The sequence below is a fragment of the Populus euphratica genome, unplaced genomic scaffold (genome assembly GCF_000495115.2).
Source record: "Populus euphratica unplaced genomic scaffold, PopEup_1.0 scaffold7.1, whole genome shotgun sequence".
NCBI lineage: Eukaryota > Viridiplantae > Streptophyta > Magnoliopsida > Malpighiales > Salicaceae > Populus > Populus euphratica.
In genome coordinates this window covers 965,161-987,896 of record NW_011499871.1, presented here as the reverse complement: position 1 = coordinate 987,896, position 22,736 = coordinate 965,161, and the positions used below count along the sequence as shown (strand labels likewise).

Below are 22,736 nucleotides of genomic sequence, written 5' to 3'. Positions count from 1 at the left end.
TTGTATAATATTTCCTGATGGTCAAACACGTTGTAAATTATCTTGAAAACCCTTCTATCCTAGTCTTGTAAGTAATAAATTAAAATAAAACAACCCTTCTATCCCTGTCCCAGGCGTGTTAACAATAAACATCTAGTGTGTCACTGATGTAGTCTTGTAAGTAATAAATTAAAATAAATTATAAAATTTAATTTTTAATAAACTATTTATTTTTAAGTCAAGACCCCTAAATAACCTAACAAAAAATAAAATAAAATAAATTATAAAGTTCAATTTTTAATTATATATAGTATTAATTTAAAAAAAATTAACTTTTTAAATTTGATAGTTAAATCATTCAATAAAAATAACATAATAAAAACAATTTCAATGTTAACAATGTTAAAGGAATCGTGGCCCAGTTTATCTATTAAAATTGCCGATTTTCCATTAGAATAGAAGCAAGCATCTCTGTTTTTTTTTCTTGTCACGTATTCCAACACAAGCACACAACAACAAAAACAACGAGGTACCTTCTATCTTCTTTTACACCGGCCGTTTCACAGCATCTCCCATTCCACTGCCCTGTCAAATTTTCCCTTATTTTGCAACAATTAAATCTTCATCTCTACTTTCTTTCGCTATTGCTGCGATTTTTCAAATCGAAATCTATTTGCTCGGTGCACCTCCTTTCTTTCCACCACATGTCTTTCATACTAGTATCCTGCCTTTACCATTTCTTTTTCTCTTTCCTTCATCTTTGGACGGAACTGAATGGTTCTAGCATATTCAAAACATCTCAAAAATCCAAAATGGACTGTCATTTTGAATCTTGCGATAAAATTAGTTTCCTTTTTTTCTTTTTCTGTGTCGGGTGGAACGAGATCAGTCAGAACGGTATCAATATCCTTGCCCTTCACAATCAAAAAGACCCACCAATGACCTCATTGATTCTTAGCCATGCCAGCAGGAGTTGACACTGACATTCCTTCACTAAACAGCCAGAACAGATTAGCACTACGTATCATTACAAGTTTCCAAGTACAAATTGATGAGACGCCAGCCACTTCAAAAATATTAGGGAGGCAAGATGTACAGGGACAAATAATATGGTTCACAAGAACCCTGCATGGTTAAAAGAAAAAAAAATTGATTGAAAGTGAGGCATCACTACACATTTGGCAACAATTGATTGGATATCATCAGATGATTTGCCTTGCTGCTGGATATGGGTTGAATCTCCTTCCTTAACAATATGTATACGCAGCTCTAACTTTTACAACATCTGACACTGAAGTTGGTTGTACATCGCCTCCAAAATCTAATCTGGCTCGAAAAATATTGGCCCCTGACAACTGCTTCACAAAACGAGTAAAGCGAACCCAGTTATGCTGTTCAAAGAGGTATCTGTCCATCCTCATAAAGTTGAAAGAGAAGTTGGGGCTTTCAAGACCATATGTGTAGAACTTTGACATCTTTAGCACCTGTTCAAACGATTCATCTTCCAAAAAAGTTGCTGAATTTTCACCTTCTATCGGTATGTGACAGACCCTAGCTGCCAATAAAAGCTGTTTTAGAAAACCCTCTGGACTGCTGACTGGGTTTGTCTTCTTTTCTTCCACGTCTCTCATTCCAAAGCCTGAGCAGCATAAACCAAAACCGTACCTACCCAACATGCGAGCAATTGGCAAGTACCCATCTCTCCTTGAAGTATTGTAGTAGCCAGCTGTTAACTCAGAAGGATGAGATTGCATGCCATAATGCCAGTGGATCCCAGCCACTTTGGCTGAAGTATCAACTTCAGTGCCCTGAAAGATGGTCTTCGCTTCTCTACATATCCTTTCGCCATGAAGCAGCAGCATCCCAGAGTACCAATGAAGAAAAAATTTCCCAAAAGGGGTATTCCAAGATCCACCATTGCTTTTGAAAAACTCAGTATTCTCAGGGCCATGCATCAGATTACCAGTACCAATCGGGCTTCCATATCCCCATTCACGCATTCCGACATGATGAGCACATGCATTCAGAGATGCAATCATATACTGCAAACAGTCAAATCAATACAGATGGAGACAATACTAAAAGATGACAGTCAGGAATTGCAAAATGATTGGAGCGACCTATTACAGAGAATGAAAGTTTTTGCAAGCTTACAAGTGAATTGCACTTGTTGGTGTACCTTATCATAGCACTGAAACTCTCCAAGCTCACGTGTGTGCCAAGCCCATGCTAGCTTCTGTGATGGACATGAAGGGTACCGTAATTCACCTGCAGGACCCATGCCAACTTGGACTCCCTACAAAATGATCTATCAGGAGAACTAACTTACCAAATCAAAGAATCAGTTGTCAATGATTGACGAAGCGATTTGCTGTATTATAAATAGTAACATCTCACCGTAATGACAACACCAAGTAAAGATCTAAAAGTATCTCTGAAATTCATCATAAAATCTGAATATGCTTGGAGTGGTGATCGTCCCTTCAGGACAGGAAACATATCACATCCAAGAGAAATGTATTCCATGTTTCTTCTACCGAATCGATCAGTATATGCTATATCTGGATCTTTATCAATCTCTTCAAGCACCCATTGAGGAAGAGAAACCCTTCAGCATATAAAACTAGCTGTTTAGACCCACTAGCATATAAGCAAGCAAGCAGGAGAACCAAACAACAAAACTGAGGAAAAAAGATCAAATCAAATTTGGTGAAAGAAATTTTCTTTCAAACCAGACTCTCACCCTGAAACATGAGCAAAGGCCCAGAATTATGAAAATGTCTATAAGACAGCTTATGGTACTAAATTAAACGCATTCAATGTATGCAAAATTTGACTCACTAACTTTGGATACTACTAGCTAGAAGCCCCACGAAGAAAGGAGGAAAACCCTCACGATATCCACGATATCCACTTAAACTGAGGAACCAAAAGGTTGCCCTCACCAATCCAGACCATGAATTGAACAATTTAGATCCTAGGTAGCTTGGAGCAATGAATACTTTAAAATTGCCCCAGAAACAAAGCAGTAGGCAAGACGACCTATGTTCAATGACTAAAACGTTACTCAAGACAGGTTATACAATGTAACTAAGAACAACCTTACTAGAGGATTGTTTATTCCAAAGATCAACATGGTTAGATGGTCCAGACCATCAATGTTGTAAAACTCATCATACTATCCAAAGAATAAAACCATTTATATCATCAGTGTTCACCAAATGTGTAAAAGCTATTACGTTGCACTTGATTTGCTGACCTTGATCACACTACATGCACAATAAATCTGCCTGTTCTTTTCCCAAGGATGTCTACCATGAATAGCAAAAGGCTTTTTCAATTTTATTTAGATTGATACTCCATCAAAATGTTGATTATAGACAATCAACATACGGTTCTATCCGTATTCATTATATACACAAGTCAGAACATAAAACTCTATGAATAAAACCAGCAGAACGTGAATATACTTGCTTCAGACCTGCCAAAAAATTGAAGGCTGAAACTCAAGTGTCCAATCACCTAGGCATGTCAAAAGGGAAAGGGACAAAGAATGCCGCCAAAACCGTTCCCCAAAAGGTTTGACAGTTGAAAAAACCTTCAACCGAGTTCTCAAGGGATGATTTACTCAAAATTCACCTGATCAGGCTGTACGCTTTTGGACTTAAATCATTTTTATGCACCTTTGCTAGATTCAAAAGAACAATATATAGAAAAAATTCCGCTAACTTAGGCATAAGCAGTAATGCAGTGATATCATCCATTAAACCATAGCACTCTCTAGACATGCACTTCTTGCCAGCATAACCACGGCACAGCTAACAGAACTGCAACCAAGACATTAACAACAAGAAAAGCATTGGAGGTATAAAAAATCAAGGCGAGGGACAATACAATATTGTATTAACAGTAACAAAACTCTCCACACATTATGTCAAACCTCCGGCAACAAACTAAAATTCCATAAATAACTATACAAGAAACACATAAATCACTAACAATGTGCATAACATCCAGTCTTAAAAATTAAAGAACGGAGACAATTAGCTAACTAGGCAGTAATTAAACAGAAACTAAAACAATTCATCAAAGATACTATTAAAATCAAGAAATTCTCACCATAAAGGATCTCCAGGTCCAGTGCCACGTTGATGAAAAGCCAAGACAGCTCTAACCTTCAACCCACAACGTCTTGCTAACGCCACAAGATCCAAATACCCTCCCCAATTATAAACCCTAGGCTTCTCCCTCTCCACTATCCCCCACCAAATCTCCATAACCACACCTTCCACTCCAGCAGTCACCAGGGCCCTCAAAGACGCCGTCAAGACCTTAATCCTCCTCACCTTTCCATCCTCCGCCACCAATTCCGCCGGCAGCGTCACGTACACTGGCGATCCCCTCCGCCGCCGCTCCACCGGGCCAGTAAATCCATGTTGAAGCTCGTAATGCTCGAAATCTTCGCTTCCGCCATTGTCGGGATAGACGGAGCCGCAGGATTTTGAGGAGTTGAGTCGCGAGCTGATCGCGAATCGGCGAGGTGGAGGGTGGCGAGTTCTTGTAGGTGACAAGGTGGAAGGGAAGCGAGTTAGATGAGTTGACACAGTGCGTTTGCAACAGAAGGAAGCAGAGAAAGTTGGTGTGGATGGAGATGCGATCGCCATTGATCGGATTATCAGTGATTAATGGCTAGGGTTTCATTTGAAAAGAGATGAGTAAAAAATTAAAGAAATGATTTGCTGGCAGTTTCTTTCTTCTTTTTTTGTGCGCGCGTGAGAGAGGGAGGGAGGGTGTTCGTTAAGGTTGGTTAAGAGTGATTTTAGATGGCTGGGATTGTGTGAACGTGGATCAATTGGTTTTTACGGTTGAGATTGGGGCAGTGAGATTGTGATTGTTTTTTTATTGATTGATTGGGAAGAGAATTTAATGAATAAAAATGTGGATCCAACATCATGTGTTTGGTAAGGAAGGAGCTGGGTAACAAAATATCTGCTCCATTTACCTTATTTTCTTATATTAACGGAAGAAAATCCAATGTTTTCTTTGACTTTCAATACTTGTTGGTTACATTAGGAGAGGATTTGGTATTCTGTTAGCTTTTTTTACCTTTTATTCAGCCGAGAAAAAAAAAACTATTCACTAATCAAATAGTTTATGTTTTTTTACATTATTAAATTCACATGTAATTACGTTTTAAATATTAATTTTATATAAACTAAAATTATTTATTTTTATCTTCTTTTTATTTATTTTACATGTAAAAATTAATTTTATAATAATTTTAATCAAATATATATTTTTTTAAATCTACTTTTTAAAACCATAAGTAAACATATTTTTTAAAAACTTATTATTTTTCGATCTGACCATAAAAACCTATTATAATACTAAACAGACTAATAATAGATGAATTTTTAATACAAGTTACAACAGTCTTCATAAATTCAATTTTTATCAAATAAGATGTATTTTTATACACTTTTTATTGGTATATTTAAAGCCCAACTATACACAAATATTCATTTTACACACAGCTGCAACCAATACTAGTTTACAAGTACTATATAATAATTTATTGCTTGTGCTTAGATTGTTCCTAGTGATATCATTTTAGTTATACAAAATATATTTTCTTTCATCTAAGATATTAAATATCGTTATGTAGTAGTTGTCCATTAAAAAAATACTTAGTCATGTAGCGCTTTTTACGTGAATTATAAAAAAATCAAAAGCCTTTAATCAATTACCAAATACATACACTAGAGACTAGGAAAGTCCTTGTTACATGAAAAGCTAGAATTATTTTGTTCTCTTGGATTGCATGTTAGTTTCATTGTGTGAGATGGGGGTTTCTAGTATCTTGGTTATTAGTCGTAGGTGCAATTATGGGTCTAAAAGCGGCTTTAAGGTTGGGTTAGTTGGTGGCTTTGTACAGAAGATATGTCTGTCAAATAACATTCTCAACCTAAAAGTTTAAAATGTTAGGTTAGGTCTAAGTTATGATTTATATTATTCTCTAACACACCCCTCAAGTGAAAGCTCTTTGGACTTGAAACTTGAATAGACTCACATTAACTTGTGTTTCATTTTCTTCCAAATAAATTAGGATAATAAGATCTGAACTCGTAACACTTGGTTATCAAAACTCTAATACTATATCGAAGAACCATCTCAACCTAAAAGTTTAAGCTATTAAGTCAGGTTCAAAATATGATTTATATTATTTTCTAACAGTGTTGTCTTGGCTTCATGGATCTGGTCGGTTTGTGGGGTTTTAGCTTGGCTTGAGTTGTTGAGTTATGGCCGGTTAATGTGTGTTTGATGGACTCTCATTCTTATGATTTGTTAAGTGTGGAAAGGTTGACAATTAAATGCAAGTTTTACTTGCAATGTACATGGTTGCTTAGTGATGTTGGGAGAGTGTTGGGTTAGTATAGTGGGATTGGATATTAATTGATTTTGCATGAAATGGTTATGATTTCTTTTAAACTTGTAGGCTTAATGGGTTATTGCCTTCATTCTTAGCAAATAAGTACTCTATCACTATGTTGGGTTGTTTCTTTCAATTATTTCTTTTAGATTTTGTTTGATTCAAAGAATTTTGATTAGATTTTCGTCTAAAATTAATTAAGGTAGTTATCCCTTTTTTATTTTTATGTTGATTTTAAAAAAATATTCATTTTTTTCTCTCTCTTAAAGAGTTATGCAAGGCATATATAGTTTTATTAACAACAATTATTAGTTTCTTAGGATATTTTCTAGAGATCTGGTTGTCCAGGTTAGGTGGATTTATTTCATTCTTTATGGTTCGGGGTTTTAGGATGTTAGCATATCTATATTCTAGTTGCATTCTTAAAGGTTGATGGTTCTATTTTTTGTATTTACATATTTTGCAATTTGTTGTGGAGTGTGCTTAAGCTCTTATGGTTGTTACAGTTATTCGCTAAGCAAGGGTATTTGTACTAACTAGGTTAATTGTGTATGCATTCTCATTTTCTATTGCTTTGCTAGATTTTTGTTTGATTCATTTGATATTTTAAAAAACTTGGAGATTTTTTTATGATTAGGTAACATGATTTTTATTCTGGGATTAAGCAAGCCTTTTAAATTTTCTAGTTGCTATATTTGTTTGCTTCTTTTTATGTGTTATTTCCCTCTTTTTCTTTGGGTTTCAATTGCTCTATATATATATATATTAAGATGCATTTTTTTAACAAATGGCTTAGGTTATTAGGTTATTATTTGATTGGTTTTATAATGTTTGTTTGTACTTGGCATGTTATTGTCTTGGAAGTTTATTATTTTACTATTTTTTTCAACTTGCATTTTTAATTTACCATTATTGGGAATTTTTTGTCTACTTTTAGAGCAAGTTCATCATTGAAAAAGTAATTTTGGTTTTGACTTCGCATTAACCTCATTGTTTGGCTAGTTAGTTTACAACATTTTTTAATTTATTAGTTTACTTGATCATTATATGGGATTTTTGGAAGCTGGTTTGTCTTTCAATAATTCAGATGTTTACTTTATTCTGATGATTTTGTTTATGGTTTGGTTGGGAGATCTTTATACAATTGACTGTTGTATGTCCATTCTGATTTCAATTTGATGCTTTCATCAATTTTTTTAGTTGTCCTTTGACTTTTTTTTTCTATTTTTTGGTGCTTTTAAAAATAGTTGTTTCTCTATCCTTGTAAATATTTTTAGATTTTTGGTGCATTTTACACAAAGTGTTTTATTTTAATCCATGTTGTATTTTTAATTGATAAGGGTTGTCATTTGAGGTTGCTAATTTTCATTTCAACAATTGCAATCCCCTTTATTTTTTGTTTGCCTCTGCATTTTTTTTTTATTTAGCTTGTAATCTCATCTTTGTAGATTAGCATGGGTTTTGTCTTCTTTTTTAGATGTTGTTAGGTGTTTTATTGGCTTTTAAATCCATATACTCTTTGTATCTTTAAGTTTATTGTCATTATTTTTTAAAAGTATTCGTATACTACGCTTGATAAAAGAAGAATAAGGGTTTATAGATGTAAATAAAAGACATAAGCCTTGATTTTGAAATTATTAACAAGAGGGTGGGGATTGTGCTTTGAATTTGAAATTGACAAGGAAAGATTAAGAAATTGAAATTATCTAAGTTGCCTTTCTAGAATTTTTAAAAAATCTTTTAATGGCTTGGTCATTGTTTGTTTTTCTTATAGCAACAGGTTACTGCAAGTTTTCTAGCCACTACATGTTATTGTTTTTTCATGTTTTTTATTGGATTGCTAAATAAAATAAGGTAAAATATGACTAGAAAAATTATTTTTGTGGTAAATAATAGTTGACATGACAGTCAAGCATAAAGAACAACCATCTAATTTTATTCAATAATATGATTTTTGCAATGTTATTTGTTTTAATATTCATTCCTTATTGATAAACTTGTTATATAATCTTTTAAATAGTGTTATATAATGTTTGTAAAACAACTTTTATTTCTTTGTTCATGTCCAATCTAACAAGTCAATTTCTCATAAATCATTTTTGTTTATTTTTTTATATATATGTTGCCCTCTATTTTATTTAGTTATAATTTTTTAATATAAAAAAACTTGAGTCTATCATAGTTCAATGAAACAAATTTAATAGTGGCTTATATGTTTACCTAGGGTTCGCACATGTTTTGTTTACAGCTCTGCATTTTCTTTGTCTTTTAGTTCATTTATATATTGTTGTTGCAAGTTTGACTATCTTTATTTTGTAACTCTTAAATGATTCACAAGTATTAGCCTCTCTTCTTATTTTACACTACTCAAGGTTTGTTTTTTTAAAGGCTATTATAGCCATTGTTAATCTTTCCATACATACCTTTCATGCTTCTATTTAGTTAGTTTGCATAACTTTTTATTTTATTTTTTTTATTATATGACTACTGATGTAATGTCATGGTACAATAAGAATTTTATTTTTGTTAAAGTTTTCTCAAGCTAATATGTCTTTGTTTGTTCTTACATCTTTTCAGGCTTTTTTATTTTTTCTTTTACAAAATAAACATCTATTGATTTATAATTTTGTTTCAAGTTTATTTTTTTTCTATCTTTATTTTTAACTAATTGGGTAAGAAAGGTGACTGAATGCTAAGATTTTTTAAAACAATAGAGTCTTGATAGGGGAGTTATTTTTTGTTTTATAAATAAATCCATTGTGCTGCAGTCTAGAGGTAAGAAATTCATTACATCGATTTAGTCAATTTCTTTTTTTGGTTGAAAAGGATTATTTGATTCATAAGCATTGGTTTTGTTATTTGTTTGGAAAAAAAATATTATTAGCTTAGATTGATAGTTTGTGCTCAATCATTTGTTCTTTTTGAGATGTTAGATTGGGATGGAGAAAAAACAAAAATGATAAAGTAAAGGGAAAATTGTTGATCAAGGCATGTCATATCGCAACAAAAATTATTTATTATGTCGTGTTAACTCAATTCACTAATTAAAATAAATTAGTAACATTAGTAGACAAACATGGAAAAAAGTAATTTGGACATATCACAAAAAAAAAATAGTTCGCTTTGTTGGATTCAAAGATAAAAAAATATATAAAACATATGTTGAAGTGATTTGGACAGATCATGGGGGAAAATGATGGACTTGTTGGGTTCAAAAACAAGAAAAAAAAATAGATTATACATATCTAAAAAAAGTTTTTTTTTTAAGAAAAAAAAAGCACATACAAATATTAAAAAATTGATATTTTTTTTTAAGAAAAAAAACAAAAGCACATACAAATATTAAAAAATTGATATGAAATGTTTGGCAAGCAAAAAAAAATTTAAAAAAAGAAAAATAATAAAAAATAAACAATTAAAAGAATGAAAATTAATATCAAATGGAATAAGTTACTAATAGACAAAATTAAAAGATAAAACAAATTAAGTGAAGGCTAAAAAACTGAGTTTAAAAAAACATAAACTAAATTTAAAAGTAAAAGGGAATTAAATAGAATATTGAGGGATAAAATAAAAAGTTAAAAAACTATGATTGAAAGTGTCTCTTTTTTCATTGGGAGTTTTTTTTTTAATATTGTTTAATTTAATCATTCAATATTGTGTTTATTGAAAATTAAACTTTGTAATTTATTTATATTTGCATTTTATAAGGTTATTAGAGTGAATTTTAGTTATTGCATTAATGTATTTTTCTCTCTCATTACTCCTAATTTTTAGAATTAGGGTTGATTTTCTATTTTTAGAACAATTAAATGATGATTTAAGAATATAAATGGATATAATAAGATTCATAAGGGTGTTTATTTAGTGTTTTTGATTGAAAAAAAAAAGTTATAAAATAAGGTTTTTTTTACTTGTCATCATAGGCAGTGCATCATTTAAAATATTTTTTTTTCAAAAGAAATCATTGAGAGGATGAGATCATACCAGTAACCCACGCGACTAGCTAATTTAGTTAGGCTAGTAATTAGCGTACCACGTGAAATGTCTGCACATTCTCTCTTTTTATTCTCTTAAAAAAATTGGTTTGATCCAAAGCTGAAATGTGAGCCAATTACCTTGTTTGAGGAAAAGGCAACAGAATTATGTTTAAGCGGGACTTGAGTTTCATAAATAATTGTAAAAATTCAAGCAGATGCACAAATATAGAGCTTGTTTACTGTTTTATTTTATATGATAAATATTATTTTTTAAATTAATTTTTGTTTGAAAATATATTAAAAAAATTTATTTTTTAAAAATATTTTAATATTAACATATTAAAATAATTTTAAAATAAAATAAAATAAAAATTTTTTAAATTTTTTTCAATGAAGTTTTTGAAATGTAAAAGTAAACTGGTATAAAGTTTTTGAAATGTAAAAGTAAACTGGTAACACTGTACCTTAAAAAACAACCGCAAGCAAAGGTGGACCGGGACACGTATAATCGGCAATGATAAACGGCCACGATCACCCCAACAAAATCTCCAATTTGATTGGGTGAACGGATGAAAATCAAATTCCTATTGGTCCACGTATTCCATCATGACATGTCGTTGCTTCAGTTCTATAAGCTACGTAATAGAGCCTCGTTACTATATAAACCCCACTCGCACGCGATTCAAAATAGAGAATACTGAAACAAAGAGCCTTCTGAAAAACCAACACTTGATTCAATTCGTTATCTCACTCACTCGACAGAAGAAACCAGAAACTCCTCCATTGTAAATTCAGAGAGAGAAGACGCGATGGCGGGCACGTGGACAGCACGTGGTGTTGTGGTATCCGCGATTATCTTATTCGGTGAGTGTTTTTGATCTCGTCGACTTGATAGATCCGATTCTGTTTGATTCTGATTGAGAAGAATGCTGTAGATCTTGATAGATATTTTTTAAGTTCTTAAACGCTGCCGTTTAGATCTGTTTAGATTCATTGTGTTGCTACCAGTGATTAGGAAATGATTCGCTGTTTAAGCTGCTGGACGGTGTCATTAAGATTAGCTAGTGGTGTTTCTATTGGATTGGCATAATAATTTGGATATATTTTTATGTATTTATTTATTTTTGTTATTATAGGATGTTTGTTTGCGATTTCGATTGCGAAAGAGGAGGCAACAAAGTTAGGAACAGTAATTGGAATAGATCTAGGAACAACATACTCGTGTGTTGGTGTTTACAAGAACGGTCATGTCGAAATCATAGCAAATGACCAAGGAAACCGTATTACCCCATCCTGGGTGGCTTTTACTGACAGCGAGAGGTTGATTGGTGAGGCTGCCAAGAATCAGGCAGCTGTCAACTCCGAGAGGACCATCTTCGATGTTAAGCGGCTAATCGGAAGAAAGTAATGGCTAATTTTCCTCTGTTTTTTTTCGCGTTTTGGTAAGTTTTCACAGTGTACTAAAGGTTTTTCTTATTGCAGGTTTGAGGATAAGGAAGTACAAAAGGACATGAAACTTTTCCCGTACAAGATTGTGAATAAGGATGGGAAGCCTTATATTCAGGTGAAAATCAAGGACGGGGAAACAAAGGTCTTCAGTCCTGAAGAGATTAGTGCTATGATTTTGACCAAGATGAAGGAAACAGCTGAGGCATTCCTTGGAAAGAAAATCAAGGATGCTGTTGTCACTGTTCCTGGTTAGTAACCCTTATCTGGCCTAGTTTTTGAGTCAAATGTATCCTCAGTTTTTTAGTCTCACCGATTTGGTGATCTTGTTCATTTTGCAGCATACTTCAATGATGCCCAAAGGCAAGCCACCAAGGATGCTGGCATCATTGCTGGACTCAATGTGGCTAGAATTATTAACGAGCCAACTGCCGCTGCTATTGCCTATGGTTTGGATAAGAAGGGTGGTGAAAAGAACATTCTGGTCTTTGATCTTGGTGGTGGCACATTTGATGTCAGTGTCTTGACCATAGACAATGGTGTCTTTGAGGTTCTCTCCACCAATGGTGACACTCATTTGGGAGGTGAGAATAAGAATTAGCTCTGCTTTACTCCTTTTCTCCTCCTCTTGTTTTTACTCCATGGATGCGTCTTGATCATATTGCAATTGTTTATGGATGTTAAGCTTACGTGGTCTATTTTATTGCAGGTGAGGATTTTGACCAGAGGATTATGGAGTACTTCATTAAGTTGATCAAGAAAAAGCACGGAAAGGATATCAGCAAGGACAACAGGGCTATTGGAAAGCTCAGGAGGGAATGTGAGCGTGCCAAGAGAGCTCTCAGTAGCCAACACCAAGTCCGTGTGGAGATCGAATCACTTTATGACGGCATGGATTTCTCTGAGCCACTCACCAGAGCCCGTTTTGAAGAGTTGAACAATGATCTGTTCAGAAAGACCATGGGACCTGTGAAGAAGGCTATGGAAGATGCTGGTTTGGAGAAGAACCAGATTGATGAGATTGTGCTTGTTGGTGGAAGTACTAGAATTCCAAAGGTTCAACAGCTTCTGAAGGATTACTTCGATGGTAAGGAGCCTAACAAGGGTGTGAACCCTGATGAAGCTGTTGCTTTTGGTGCTGCTGTACAAGGAGGTATCTTGAGTGGAGAAGGTGGTGATGAAACCAAAGGTATTGCCATTTTTTGAATGAGGTTTTATGTTTTATTAGAGAATTAGAGGACCATTTTTGTTTACCTATTCATTAATTGACAATGGATGCTGTGGCATACTGGATGCAGATATTCTTCTCTTGGATGTGGCTCCCCTCACCCTGGGCATTGAAACTGTTGGTGGAGTAATGACCAAGTTGATTCCAAGGAACACTGTTATCCCAACCAAGAAATCTCAAGTTTTCACCACTTACCAGGATCAGCAGACTACTGTGTCCATTCAGGTAAAACGAACGGAACATTTGCTTTTCTATTATTCGGCACTGTCAATGCCTTCAAAATCTCAATTGGGTTGCTTCTGGTTGCATTGCAGGTTTTTGAAGGTGAAAGGAGTCTCACGAAGGATTGCAGGCTGCTTGGTAAATTTGATTTGACTGGCGTACCTCCAGCCCCAAGGTCTGCCTCATGTACCCATTAATTCTTTCCACTGTATGCTCCATTACTTTTATGGTAGTTCAGGTATACTGATTCTTTGACTTAACAGGGGAACCCCTCAAATTGAGGTCACTTTTGAGGTTGATGCCAATGGTATCCTGAATGTCAAGGCAGAAGACAAGGGCACTGGTAAGTCAGAGAAGATCACCATCACTAATGACAAGGGCCGTCTGAGCCAAGAGGAAATTGAGCGAATGGTTCGCGAGGCAGAGGAGTTCGCGGAGGAGGACAAGATGGTGAAGGAGAAGATTGATGCTCGAAACAGTTTGGAGACCTATGTATATAACATGAAAAACCAAATTAACGACAAAGACAAGCTTGCTGACAAGCTTGAGTCTGATGAGAAGGAGAAAATTGAAACCGCAACAAAGGAGGCCCTTGAATGGCTGGACGACAATCAGAGTGCCGAGAAAGAGGACTACGAAGAGAAGCTCAAAGAGGTTGAAGCAGTCTGTAACCCAATTATCACTGCTGTATATCAAAGATCGGGCGGAGCCCCAGGTGGCGGACCAGCAGAAGATTCTGAGGATGACTCACACGATGAACTCTGAAAATCTTTCAGCTTCCATTAACCCCCGCCCGCTGGGAAGCGAGGGCGAGATGAGGATGTAGGCTAGATCCAGTTGAGGATACTGTAATTTTGTTGATGCAAGAAGCTGAAGGGCTTATAACATCCCTTCTTTCTTCACATGTTTTTTCTTTCTTCTTTTGAGGTTAAAAATACATTGAATAGTTGTTTTTACTTCGTTGTATTCTCAATGTTTTGAACTTTTCCAACAAGTCCTATCTATTGAAACAGGTTGGATAGTGGTGTGCTCCCTGAAACAAACAGGACCCTTGTTCTCGTGGGGTCATGAATAATCAGCACGAGGGCAAAAGGCTCGGCTCGTTGCTCTTTATTTTTTTTTGTACTGCTTTGAGCAAAAAATCATAAAAATTAATTAAATTGAAAAAAAGCTAAAAGAAACTAGAGAAATTAATCAAGAAAAAAATTTAAATTAACCAATTTATAAAAAAAGAATTGATTCGCATTTGATTCTAGTTTTAAATGCTTGAAATTAATTAAATTAGACTAATTTAGCTATCACTGTAAAAAGATAAAAGAGACTATATTATACTCTCATCTTTCCAGCGATAAGAACTTCATCATTTATTTCAATTAAACTACATGCAAACTCTTTGCTCAGTCGCTTCTTCAAAATGATTATAGGCAACAAAAACATTTAGGGAAGTATAAAACTTGAGTTCTCATTTGAATACAACTCATTTACTAGAAGCAGATCTGTTTTCTTCCTGTCTTAATTGATCTCCGGTCTTTATTTTTCTTGATATTTTATAGGATATTACCTTTTTTATTATGTTGTAATCAATCATGTCAAAATCCCTGAACTGAACAACATAAATAGATTTTGCTTTTGGTGTTACTAATTTTTTAACAACAAAAACCAAACCCAATCAAAACCAAATCATTTAAATCAGTTCCAGTTTTAAATTGTAAAAATAATAATTTTAATTTGATTATTTTTTTTATATAAAAACCAAACCAAATAAAAAATAACAATTTAATGTGCAAATTTTGGTACCAAGATAGAAGACGATAACCTATTCAACAGCTTAGAGGGGACTCCACTAACTTCAGTAAAAGCAACTAGAGACTGCCAAAATAATTATAGTAGTAGTAGTAGTAAAGGCATAAATTCGGCTCTATCGACCAAGAGAAGACAGCCGCAAAATATTCTCTCAAGAACAAAGTAATATGCATTGCATGTGTGGTGAAAGGAGCCGTTCTTGTTGGTGAGGACATTTACCCAAAGGAAACGGATGAAAGAGGGGAAAAAAAGTTACTTTCCATTCACTTATTTTGTGAGATCATGGGGAAAAATATTTATTTGCATATAGTGAGCGGATAAGCAAGCCTGTTCTTTGAATTAAAGGCCGGATTTGGGATCGCCTGAGCCTGCTGCTACAATTCCCATTCCTACTCCATTTACTCTCGATTTATCCTGGTCTCTTGTTTCTCCTAATGCGACTTCATTACCATCCAACTCCTTAACAAGTTCATCCATCTTGCGAAATTGATAGGGCCATCTTGCATTGTAGAGGAACTGACGAAGATCAAACCTGTTATCCTCAGGTGAATAACTCTGCACACAGATGGATGGATATCAGTTTCTTGAAACCCCAATGATGATAAAAAGCTCCTGTTTTATGAAGTACCTCAGCATGATACGAAGGTGTCAAGACAGTCATTTTATGCCGATTGATGGAGTAGTACTTGAAGAAGTGTTTCACTTTGTCAGCCACCTCTAATGGAGATAATCTTGACCCCCATCTGTAGCAGAGATTCTGAAATGGACGATAGAACCAGCAGATGTGAGACTTGGAATGTAATGAGTAAACTAGGAGACGTAATAAGGTGTTGAAAACCAAACCTTAAACATTAACACGGGCCCACAGCGGAAAATCTTTCTCAGCCTTCCATAAACTGAGAGTTCCTCATATGTCATTCCCATGTCCACTTCATCAAGCTGTTTCATGCAGAATGGGGCATTAGAATTAATTTATCACTAGGGTACAAGTAAGCGTGTTGACAGCAGAAGCATCAGTTTGAAACAAACACAAGCATCCATTTAAAGATCTATAAGATCTTTGTTATCTATAATGCGACAAATGAATCTGGTTAATGAAAGAATATCTGGCTGTAGTTGGAACGTATAGGCTCCAATTCAGCTGTTGGGGGAGCTGCTTCAATTTCTGCCAAGGAAGAGTAACCAAGATGGATGGCTGCCCATCGCAAGAATGCCCGAAGGTCCTGCTTGCTAATACTTCCAATTGGATTTATATCCGCAGAGCTGCAATCATACTGCAAAAGACATGAATATTGAGTTCTCAAAAGTAGATGTGCCATTTTGACAGAACATTTTAACTATTGGTCGTACTAGCATCAAACTCCCAGAACCAATTCACTTGAAAAAACCAGGAAAAAAATAGATATATCTGATTTACAAAATTTGTAAAGTTGAAAACTCTACTCAATTTGTTAAACTATACATCATACATATCAGGGGTGATGAAGTTATCAAGTTTACAAAGAAAAGCAGTTTGCTTTAGAACTAAAAAAAAAAGTGGAATGTCTGGTTTCAAAGTTATTCAGTACCTTTGTTAGGTAACCACGCAATCCTTCATCCACATTAGAGCTACCCAAAACAAGGTAAAACCCTGGTTTGCTGTGAACCCAAGGCAAGAGTGAGGCTAGCATAAATGCTAGCACCATCCTGATTCGAGCTTGAATATTCTGCAGCCCTAGGTTTTCAATGTCCGAACCCCCATCCACCTACACAACAGAAAAAATAAAAAGAAAATTTAGTTGATAAAGCTCACTTGTCCACTAGCCAGCCAACCTTTTAATTTCAGTAATAAAAAACTTTCAGGTAATCTTAAAACTACAATTCCTCAGGAAGCAAATTAAAGCCATGCTAAGATTTCATGATAACCTAAATCATCTTTGCATAATCTGAATAATTACTATACAGCAACCACAAGAGAAATTACAAAGACGGGATATTTTTCCTAGGCCATCCACTGGGATCTGTTTTTCTAACCATCATTTAACCTTATAACGAGGTCGTTTGCCAGTAAGCATTTGAAACAATGATAGCAGTGCAGATACAACACCATCTATGCTAACATCCAGATGCCATGAACCAATCTCATCTGCTAGTTCCCTTGCCCGCTTCTTTGTGTCTTCAGAACTGAAGGGGAAAAAAGATAAAAGATAAATCCAGCTACAACACAAACTTAAGTCACTGCAATCAATAGTAAGAGTGGAACACTTGCATGAAGTAACCAAATAAGTTATCAGAAAGTTGGCTTCTGGAAGTGGAACTAGTCAACATCTGAAATTCCTCCAAAATTAAACCCAATAATCATCCGAGGAGATTTACTGCATCTTTCTACTAGACAAGCTCTTTTAGACAGCAGACATGCACAAAAAATCTGGTGTTTATACCAATCCTAAGGCAGTCAATGACAGGCCTTAACATACAAGCCTGGTAATATTGCTGAACAACTGTTAAGGAACCAATTATCATGAGTTAACAATGTTATAGTTTTGTGCCTAGTCGGTAGTAACCGTTTAGTCCTAAACAGGAATTTAAATGTTAGGAAATAAAGTTGCAAAAAAGGTAATGATGAACTCTTAAGAAATATATACTAGTCTTACCATTTCAAAATAGAAAAATCTTCAGATTAATCCCAAAAGTTCCCAAGATTTAGTGATTTACATTTACCGACAACTGATAATCAGGCAACATCAAATAAAATTGAATGGCAGTTACATGTAATGGAAATTCCTGTGATAGTAATGACAACACTGAGCTTGTCTGAAACAGAACTATAACAACAACAACAAGAAGAGAAAGATGAGAAGCAATTCTATGCACGTGTACCAACCTATTCTCAGACCCCATAAATACAGTATAAAATATTCGTTTTGCAAATTCTTTGCTGTCAGTAGGAAACTGCCCATCAGTATAATTCCCAATTCTTATTGCATCAGCTTTGACCTGTTCATCCCCGTTATCAATTTCTGCAAACAACATTTAAAAACCAATCAGTTAATAGTAATCATAGGATTTAGGGGCGGCTGTTTCAGGTTTCGAAGACGGGGGCAGTACAGATACTACCTGATATGCCTTCTTAGTTCACCCCTACTAACCTCATAAACTAGAGTTATGGCTCTTGATTAGTAACAGCTCAAAATCTCCCAACTTGGTTATCAACTAACATTCTTAAACTAATTCAATATTGTGCATAGTTGGGATTACCTAAAAGAATACCGTTTCACTTAAATCTATCCATGCAGTCCTGGTTAGCCATCTGGGTACTGAATTCAGCTCAATGCACTTGGCTGTGTATATTGATAGCTATGACTAGTTAACTGGGCTACTCATGATCTCCTTTAGTAGTGGGAAACATAACAAAAAGGTAGAACTTAAAACAGTGAAATGGTTGCATTGAAAAAATTGACCTTTTACAACAAGCTGGCACATGCAGCCAACTATAGCAGCTACAGAGGAGCTATCTGCGCCACCAGACAGAGGAAGCAAAAATCCAGAAGCTCCGCTTCTTCTTAAATAGTCCCATAGCCAGCAACCAGGGCCAAAGGCTATTTCCTCCTCAGGAGAGTGATAATTAATCTGCAAATCATAAATCAAGCCTGATTTAATAAACTTAAATATTTGATTCACAGGTGCCATAGTCCAGTAAATATCATTGGTAGTCTTCAGAACTTAGGTTATAACATCAGGTATTCCTGATTTAACAATAGTGAATGACCAAGAGGAAACCTTAAGGGGGCTAGAAAGGGACATTTGCATGCTAAAAGGCTGACAGAGCTTGTATGGCACCAGGACTGATGATACTGTGTTTTTGTAACTTGCTTGTTCTTGAAAACTACTAATAGATCCTCTTAGACTAGCAACCTGCCATCAAGCCAGAGACAAAATGCATCAGAGCCAACTGCTTCAAACATAAAACATGAGAGTCTAGTAATATTACAGGTTCTGAAATGCTGTGAAATTTTATCAGCAAAGCAAATCAGCTGACAAGCATGTATTAGGAAATGCTCTCTCGTGAAGTTTTTCAGCAATCCATAAATACTATTTTTCTCTAGGAGAGAAAAGGTATAGCATACCGCATCCAGATCCACTTGGCCAAGAACAACCTCACTATCCCTTAAATAAAACTGTGAGCCTTGGGCAACCACTTCTCCATTCACAACAACGCAAGAGCACCCATCTGAGAAAATGATCTGTTAACCACAGAGTTTCAAACAATTTTCGTTTTTAAAACACACTGATGAACTAACCAATCAAGAAGCAGAGTTATTGGAAGGAGTAAGCATCGAACCATAAAAACCACAATGTGCAAAGTACAAGCTTCTATATGTAATTAAGGTAATGTTTGCACTAATCAAAATACAAGCAGCATTAAAATTAAATGCAATCACCAAAAACTAAGAGCATCTGCATACCGTAATAAAGGCGGCCACCATCGCATCCTTGGTGATTACTGTACATGTAAACTCCTCCACAAGTATGAGTAGCTCCTATAAAAGCGCGAAGACGAACATCAAGCTTTCACAATTGGTGGTGACTTCCACTTGCGTTCATAAACACTTCAACCCCATTGAGTGCAAGCTCAGCATGAGGAGGGATAGGAGTGAAAAGCTCTTCACAAACTTCGGCAGCAACAGCTCTACATACGAGTAAATTCTAAAATTACCATTTAGTTAAAGCTTCCTATCAATAACCAAAAAACAAAAGAACAAAAAGAGCAACCAGAATCACGATCACTTACGTATCTAAGAACTGCACATATCCATAACCAAAATGCACTGATTTCTGTGAAATAGCCTCGGCAATTTCACTAGGGAGCTGAAAGTCCACAAGCTGATCTTTGTGCTTCCATGCTGTAAACCACCTGAGTTCTCTATAATTCCCATCATTTGCGAGCCACATTTTTGGACGAATCATAATAATCTTTCTGTTAAAGCACAAAACTTGACAATTATAACGCTCTGATCCTTTAATTACAGGCATTCCTATACTACCCAATATCCCATCTGTCCAATCACCTACCAATATCTCTTTCAAGCACTCCCATCTGCAATAAAGATCAAAACTTTCACTATTAATCACCAATTCAAGCACATAAAAATACAAAACAAACAAAACCCAGGTCATTAAAATGAAACTGAAACTGACCCGTGATTGATAGTGTCAAGTTCCAAGAAATGATCTTCACATCCATAACCAGTGATTTCAAGCTCGGGGCCAAGTCTAATAACAGCACCAGCTTGTTTAGCTTGGGTTATTGACGCTTTTATGTTTTTTAAAATTACAGTCAAAATCCATTGCCCACTGGTTCAGGTTACAAGTAGCCACCTTTAACAGCCTCATAGTGTTTTCAAATACTCAGAACCAAGAAAGAGTTTCAAACTTTACTCTATGAAAACAACAATAAGGAGCTCGTAATTTCAAGTGGTGATAATGACAATGGGGCTTTGCCGTTTTGGGGTGGATGAAGATGAGAAAGATTTTTGGCCTTGTGTTTTTTTTTTTTTTGGGGGGGGTAGGGGTAGTGGGATTCTGTTAATTTGGATTTGGAGGGAATTTTATTTTGTTGTGGTTTAGATTAATAAAGTAGGAATTGAAAGAAAGAAAGAAAGACTGTGGTTTTGAATTCTTTATTTATTTAATTTTAGGTTTATTGAATTTATTTTGATCTACAGGATCTTTGACGCATAGTTTTGAAATCGAGCTACTGGCACGTTCATCTTGGATTTAGAGCTGAAATTGGGCTAAATTGAAAAAAATTATATATATATATATATATAATATGATTAATTTAATAAGTTAATTTTATAAGATTAAATTAAAAATTATATTATAATTGTTGATTTTTATTTTTTTACTAAAATAATATTATTTTAATTTTAAAAAAATAAATTGACTCAAATAGCTCCAACATAAAACCTGGATTTTAAATTGGATCAGTTACCAATTAGGTCTGAAAATTATATTTTAAAAATTTATATAGTATTTTTTTAAATAGTTTTTTTTAATATATTAAAATAATATTTTTTATTTTTTAAATTTATTTTTAATATCAACATGTTAATACAATTTAAAAATATTAAAAAAATATTTTAAAACAAAAAATAAAATTTAAATTTTTATAAAAACACTTTCTAACCACCAAAACAAATCGAGGGTAAATTGACCCCTTTTCCTATCTTGTATAGATTATTTATTTTAATTGAATTTTTTTAATGATGTAAAAAATATATATTTTAGAAAACAAAACTTATTTTAAAAGAGAGTATATATTGATTATTTTCTTACATAATTATCAAATCTAACTTGAGGGTTAACCCAACCAAAAAATAGGATCTTGAGTTATACAGATCAACTTAAAAAAATTTAATTTTTTAAATATATTATATATAAAAAAATTAAAAAAATAATGCACGTAAACATATGCTATACATATTATCAATAATAAATTTTAAAAAATTATTTTAAATGTTAATACAATTTAAAAATATTAAAAAAATATTTTAAAACAAAAAATAAAATTTAAATTTTTATAAAAACACTTTCTAACCACCAAAACAAATCGAGGGTAAATTGACCCCTTTTCCTATCTTGTATAGATTATTTATTTTAATTGAATTTTTTTAATGATGTAAAAAATATATATTTTAGAAAACAAAACTTATTTTAAAAGAGAGTATATATTGATTATTTTCTTACATAATTATCAAATCTAACTTGAGGGTTAATCCAACAAAAAAATAGGATCTTGAGTTACACAGATCAATCTAAAAAAAATTAAATTTTTTTTATATATTTTATATAAAAAAATTAAAAAAATAATGCATGTAAACATATGCTATACATATTATAAATAATAAATTTTAAAAAATTATTTTAAAATATTTTTTATCTTATAGTAAAAATATATTATATTAATATGCTATCCTTTTAAATTAGATTATTTAAACAAAGAAAGTTTTTTTATTTTACATTAAAAAATATTTTTTTTTTTTGTAAACATTGAGTGTATATATTAAAAAATTTTAAATTTCATATTAAAAAATAAAATATTGTTTTAGTATTTATATAATAAATTTTAAAAATAATTAATAATCAACTAATATATATATATATATATAAGGTCTTTAATTATAAAAAAAATACATTTAAAAAAAATTCCAAGACTCAACCAGGCTTATACTCATCATCATCTTTAACATGCCTGTATTGGTTTTGTCGTTGAATCTCAAACTGATACAAGTTTAATAATTATGCTCTCTTGTTGTATAGAAAAAAAAGAAGCCTTCTTTGAATTCAAATACAAATACTACCTGTGAAAGTCGAGATACTTACCCGTCCTTGTATTGAAATTGTGAGATTCACTGCAAATTATATTATAGACTAAATTCAAGATGCTAGGATTAAAAGATTTTTTTTTTTGGAGTTTAAGCACTTTTTTATTTATTGGTTGAGGCTTTTTTAGCATTATGGTTAAAAAGTATTTTTGAAAATTTTTAAATTTTTTATTTTAAATTAATAAATTTTTTATATTTTCATATCATTTTAACATACTAATATAAAAAATAATTTTTTAAAAAATAAAAAAATATTATTTAAAAAAATATTTTAAAAAATA

The 22,736-nt window shown here is 33.4% G+C and overlaps 3 protein-coding genes across 3 annotated transcripts; 1 reads left to right on the top strand and 2 right to left on the bottom strand.

The window, feature by feature from the left end:
- Positions 1-911: 911 nt before the first annotated feature.
- On the bottom strand, positions 912-4,840 carry LOC105127291 (beta-amylase 1, chloroplastic-like). Its single transcript, XM_011028530.1, has 4 exons — positions 4,099-4,840; positions 2,377-2,587; positions 2,159-2,275; positions 912-2,021 (listed from the first exon to the last, which is right to left on the bottom strand). The coding sequence occupies exons 1-4, from the start codon at positions 4,641-4,643 to the stop codon at positions 1,227-1,229; spliced, it is 1,668 nt and encodes a 555-aa protein (XP_011026832.1). The 5' UTR covers positions 4,644-4,840; the 3' UTR covers positions 912-1,226.
- Positions 4,841-11,062: 6,222 nt separating this feature from the next.
- Positions 11,063-14,317, top strand: LOC105127290 (luminal-binding protein 5). Its single transcript, XM_011028529.1, has 8 exons — positions 11,063-11,253; positions 11,526-11,793; positions 11,872-12,086; positions 12,177-12,419; positions 12,545-13,024; positions 13,134-13,288; positions 13,378-13,460; positions 13,549-14,317. Exons 1-8 carry the CDS (start codon positions 11,199-11,201, stop codon positions 14,048-14,050), a joined length of 2,001 nt encoding a protein of 666 aa, XP_011026831.1. The 5' UTR covers positions 11,063-11,198; the 3' UTR covers positions 14,051-14,317.
- Positions 14,318-15,133: 816 nt separating this feature from the next.
- On the bottom strand, positions 15,134-20,649 carry LOC105127289 (glutamine-dependent NAD(+) synthetase-like). The gene is given in 14 exon segments (XM_011028528.1): positions 15,134-15,643; positions 15,717-15,845; positions 15,932-16,027; positions 16,195-16,362; positions 16,657-16,833; positions 17,113-17,251; positions 17,952-18,087; positions 18,529-18,697; positions 18,848-18,982; positions 19,195-19,298; positions 19,534-19,757; positions 19,860-20,165; positions 20,267-20,397; positions 20,399-20,649. Coding segments are annotated over 14 exon segments (2,193 nt in total). The 5' UTR covers positions 20,462-20,649; the 3' UTR covers positions 15,134-15,427.
- Positions 20,650-22,736: the final 2,087 nt, after the last annotated feature.

What these genes read in the sequence shown, in the direction of transcription:
- LOC105127290 (XM_011028529.1), top strand. Translation starts at nt 11,199, where the DNA reads ATGGCGGGCACGTGGACAGCACGTGGTGTTGTGGTATCCGCGATTATC. An exon ending in TGGTGACACTCATTTGGGAG is followed by an intron (nt 12,420 to 12,544) that starts GTGAGAATAAGA and finishes ATTTTATTGCAG; the next exon opens with GTGAGGATTTTGACCAGAGG. An exon ending in AGGTGGTGATGAAACCAAAG is followed by an intron (nt 13,025 to 13,133) that starts GTATTGCCATTT and finishes TACTGGATGCAG; the next exon opens with ATATTCTTCTCTTGGATGTG.
- LOC105127291 (XM_011028530.1), bottom strand. Translation starts at nt 4,643, where the DNA reads ATGGCGATCGCATCTCCATCCACACCAACTTTCTCTGCTTCCTTCTGT. An exon ending in TACTTGGTGTTGTCATTACG is followed by an intron (nt 2,276 to 2,376) that starts GTGAGATGTTAC and finishes ATCATTTTGTAG; the next exon opens with GGAGTCCAAGTTGGCATGGG. An exon ending in AGTTTCAGTGCTATGATAAG is followed by an intron (nt 2,022 to 2,158) that starts GTACACCAACAA and finishes GACTGTTTGCAG; the next exon opens with TATATGATTGCATCTCTGAA.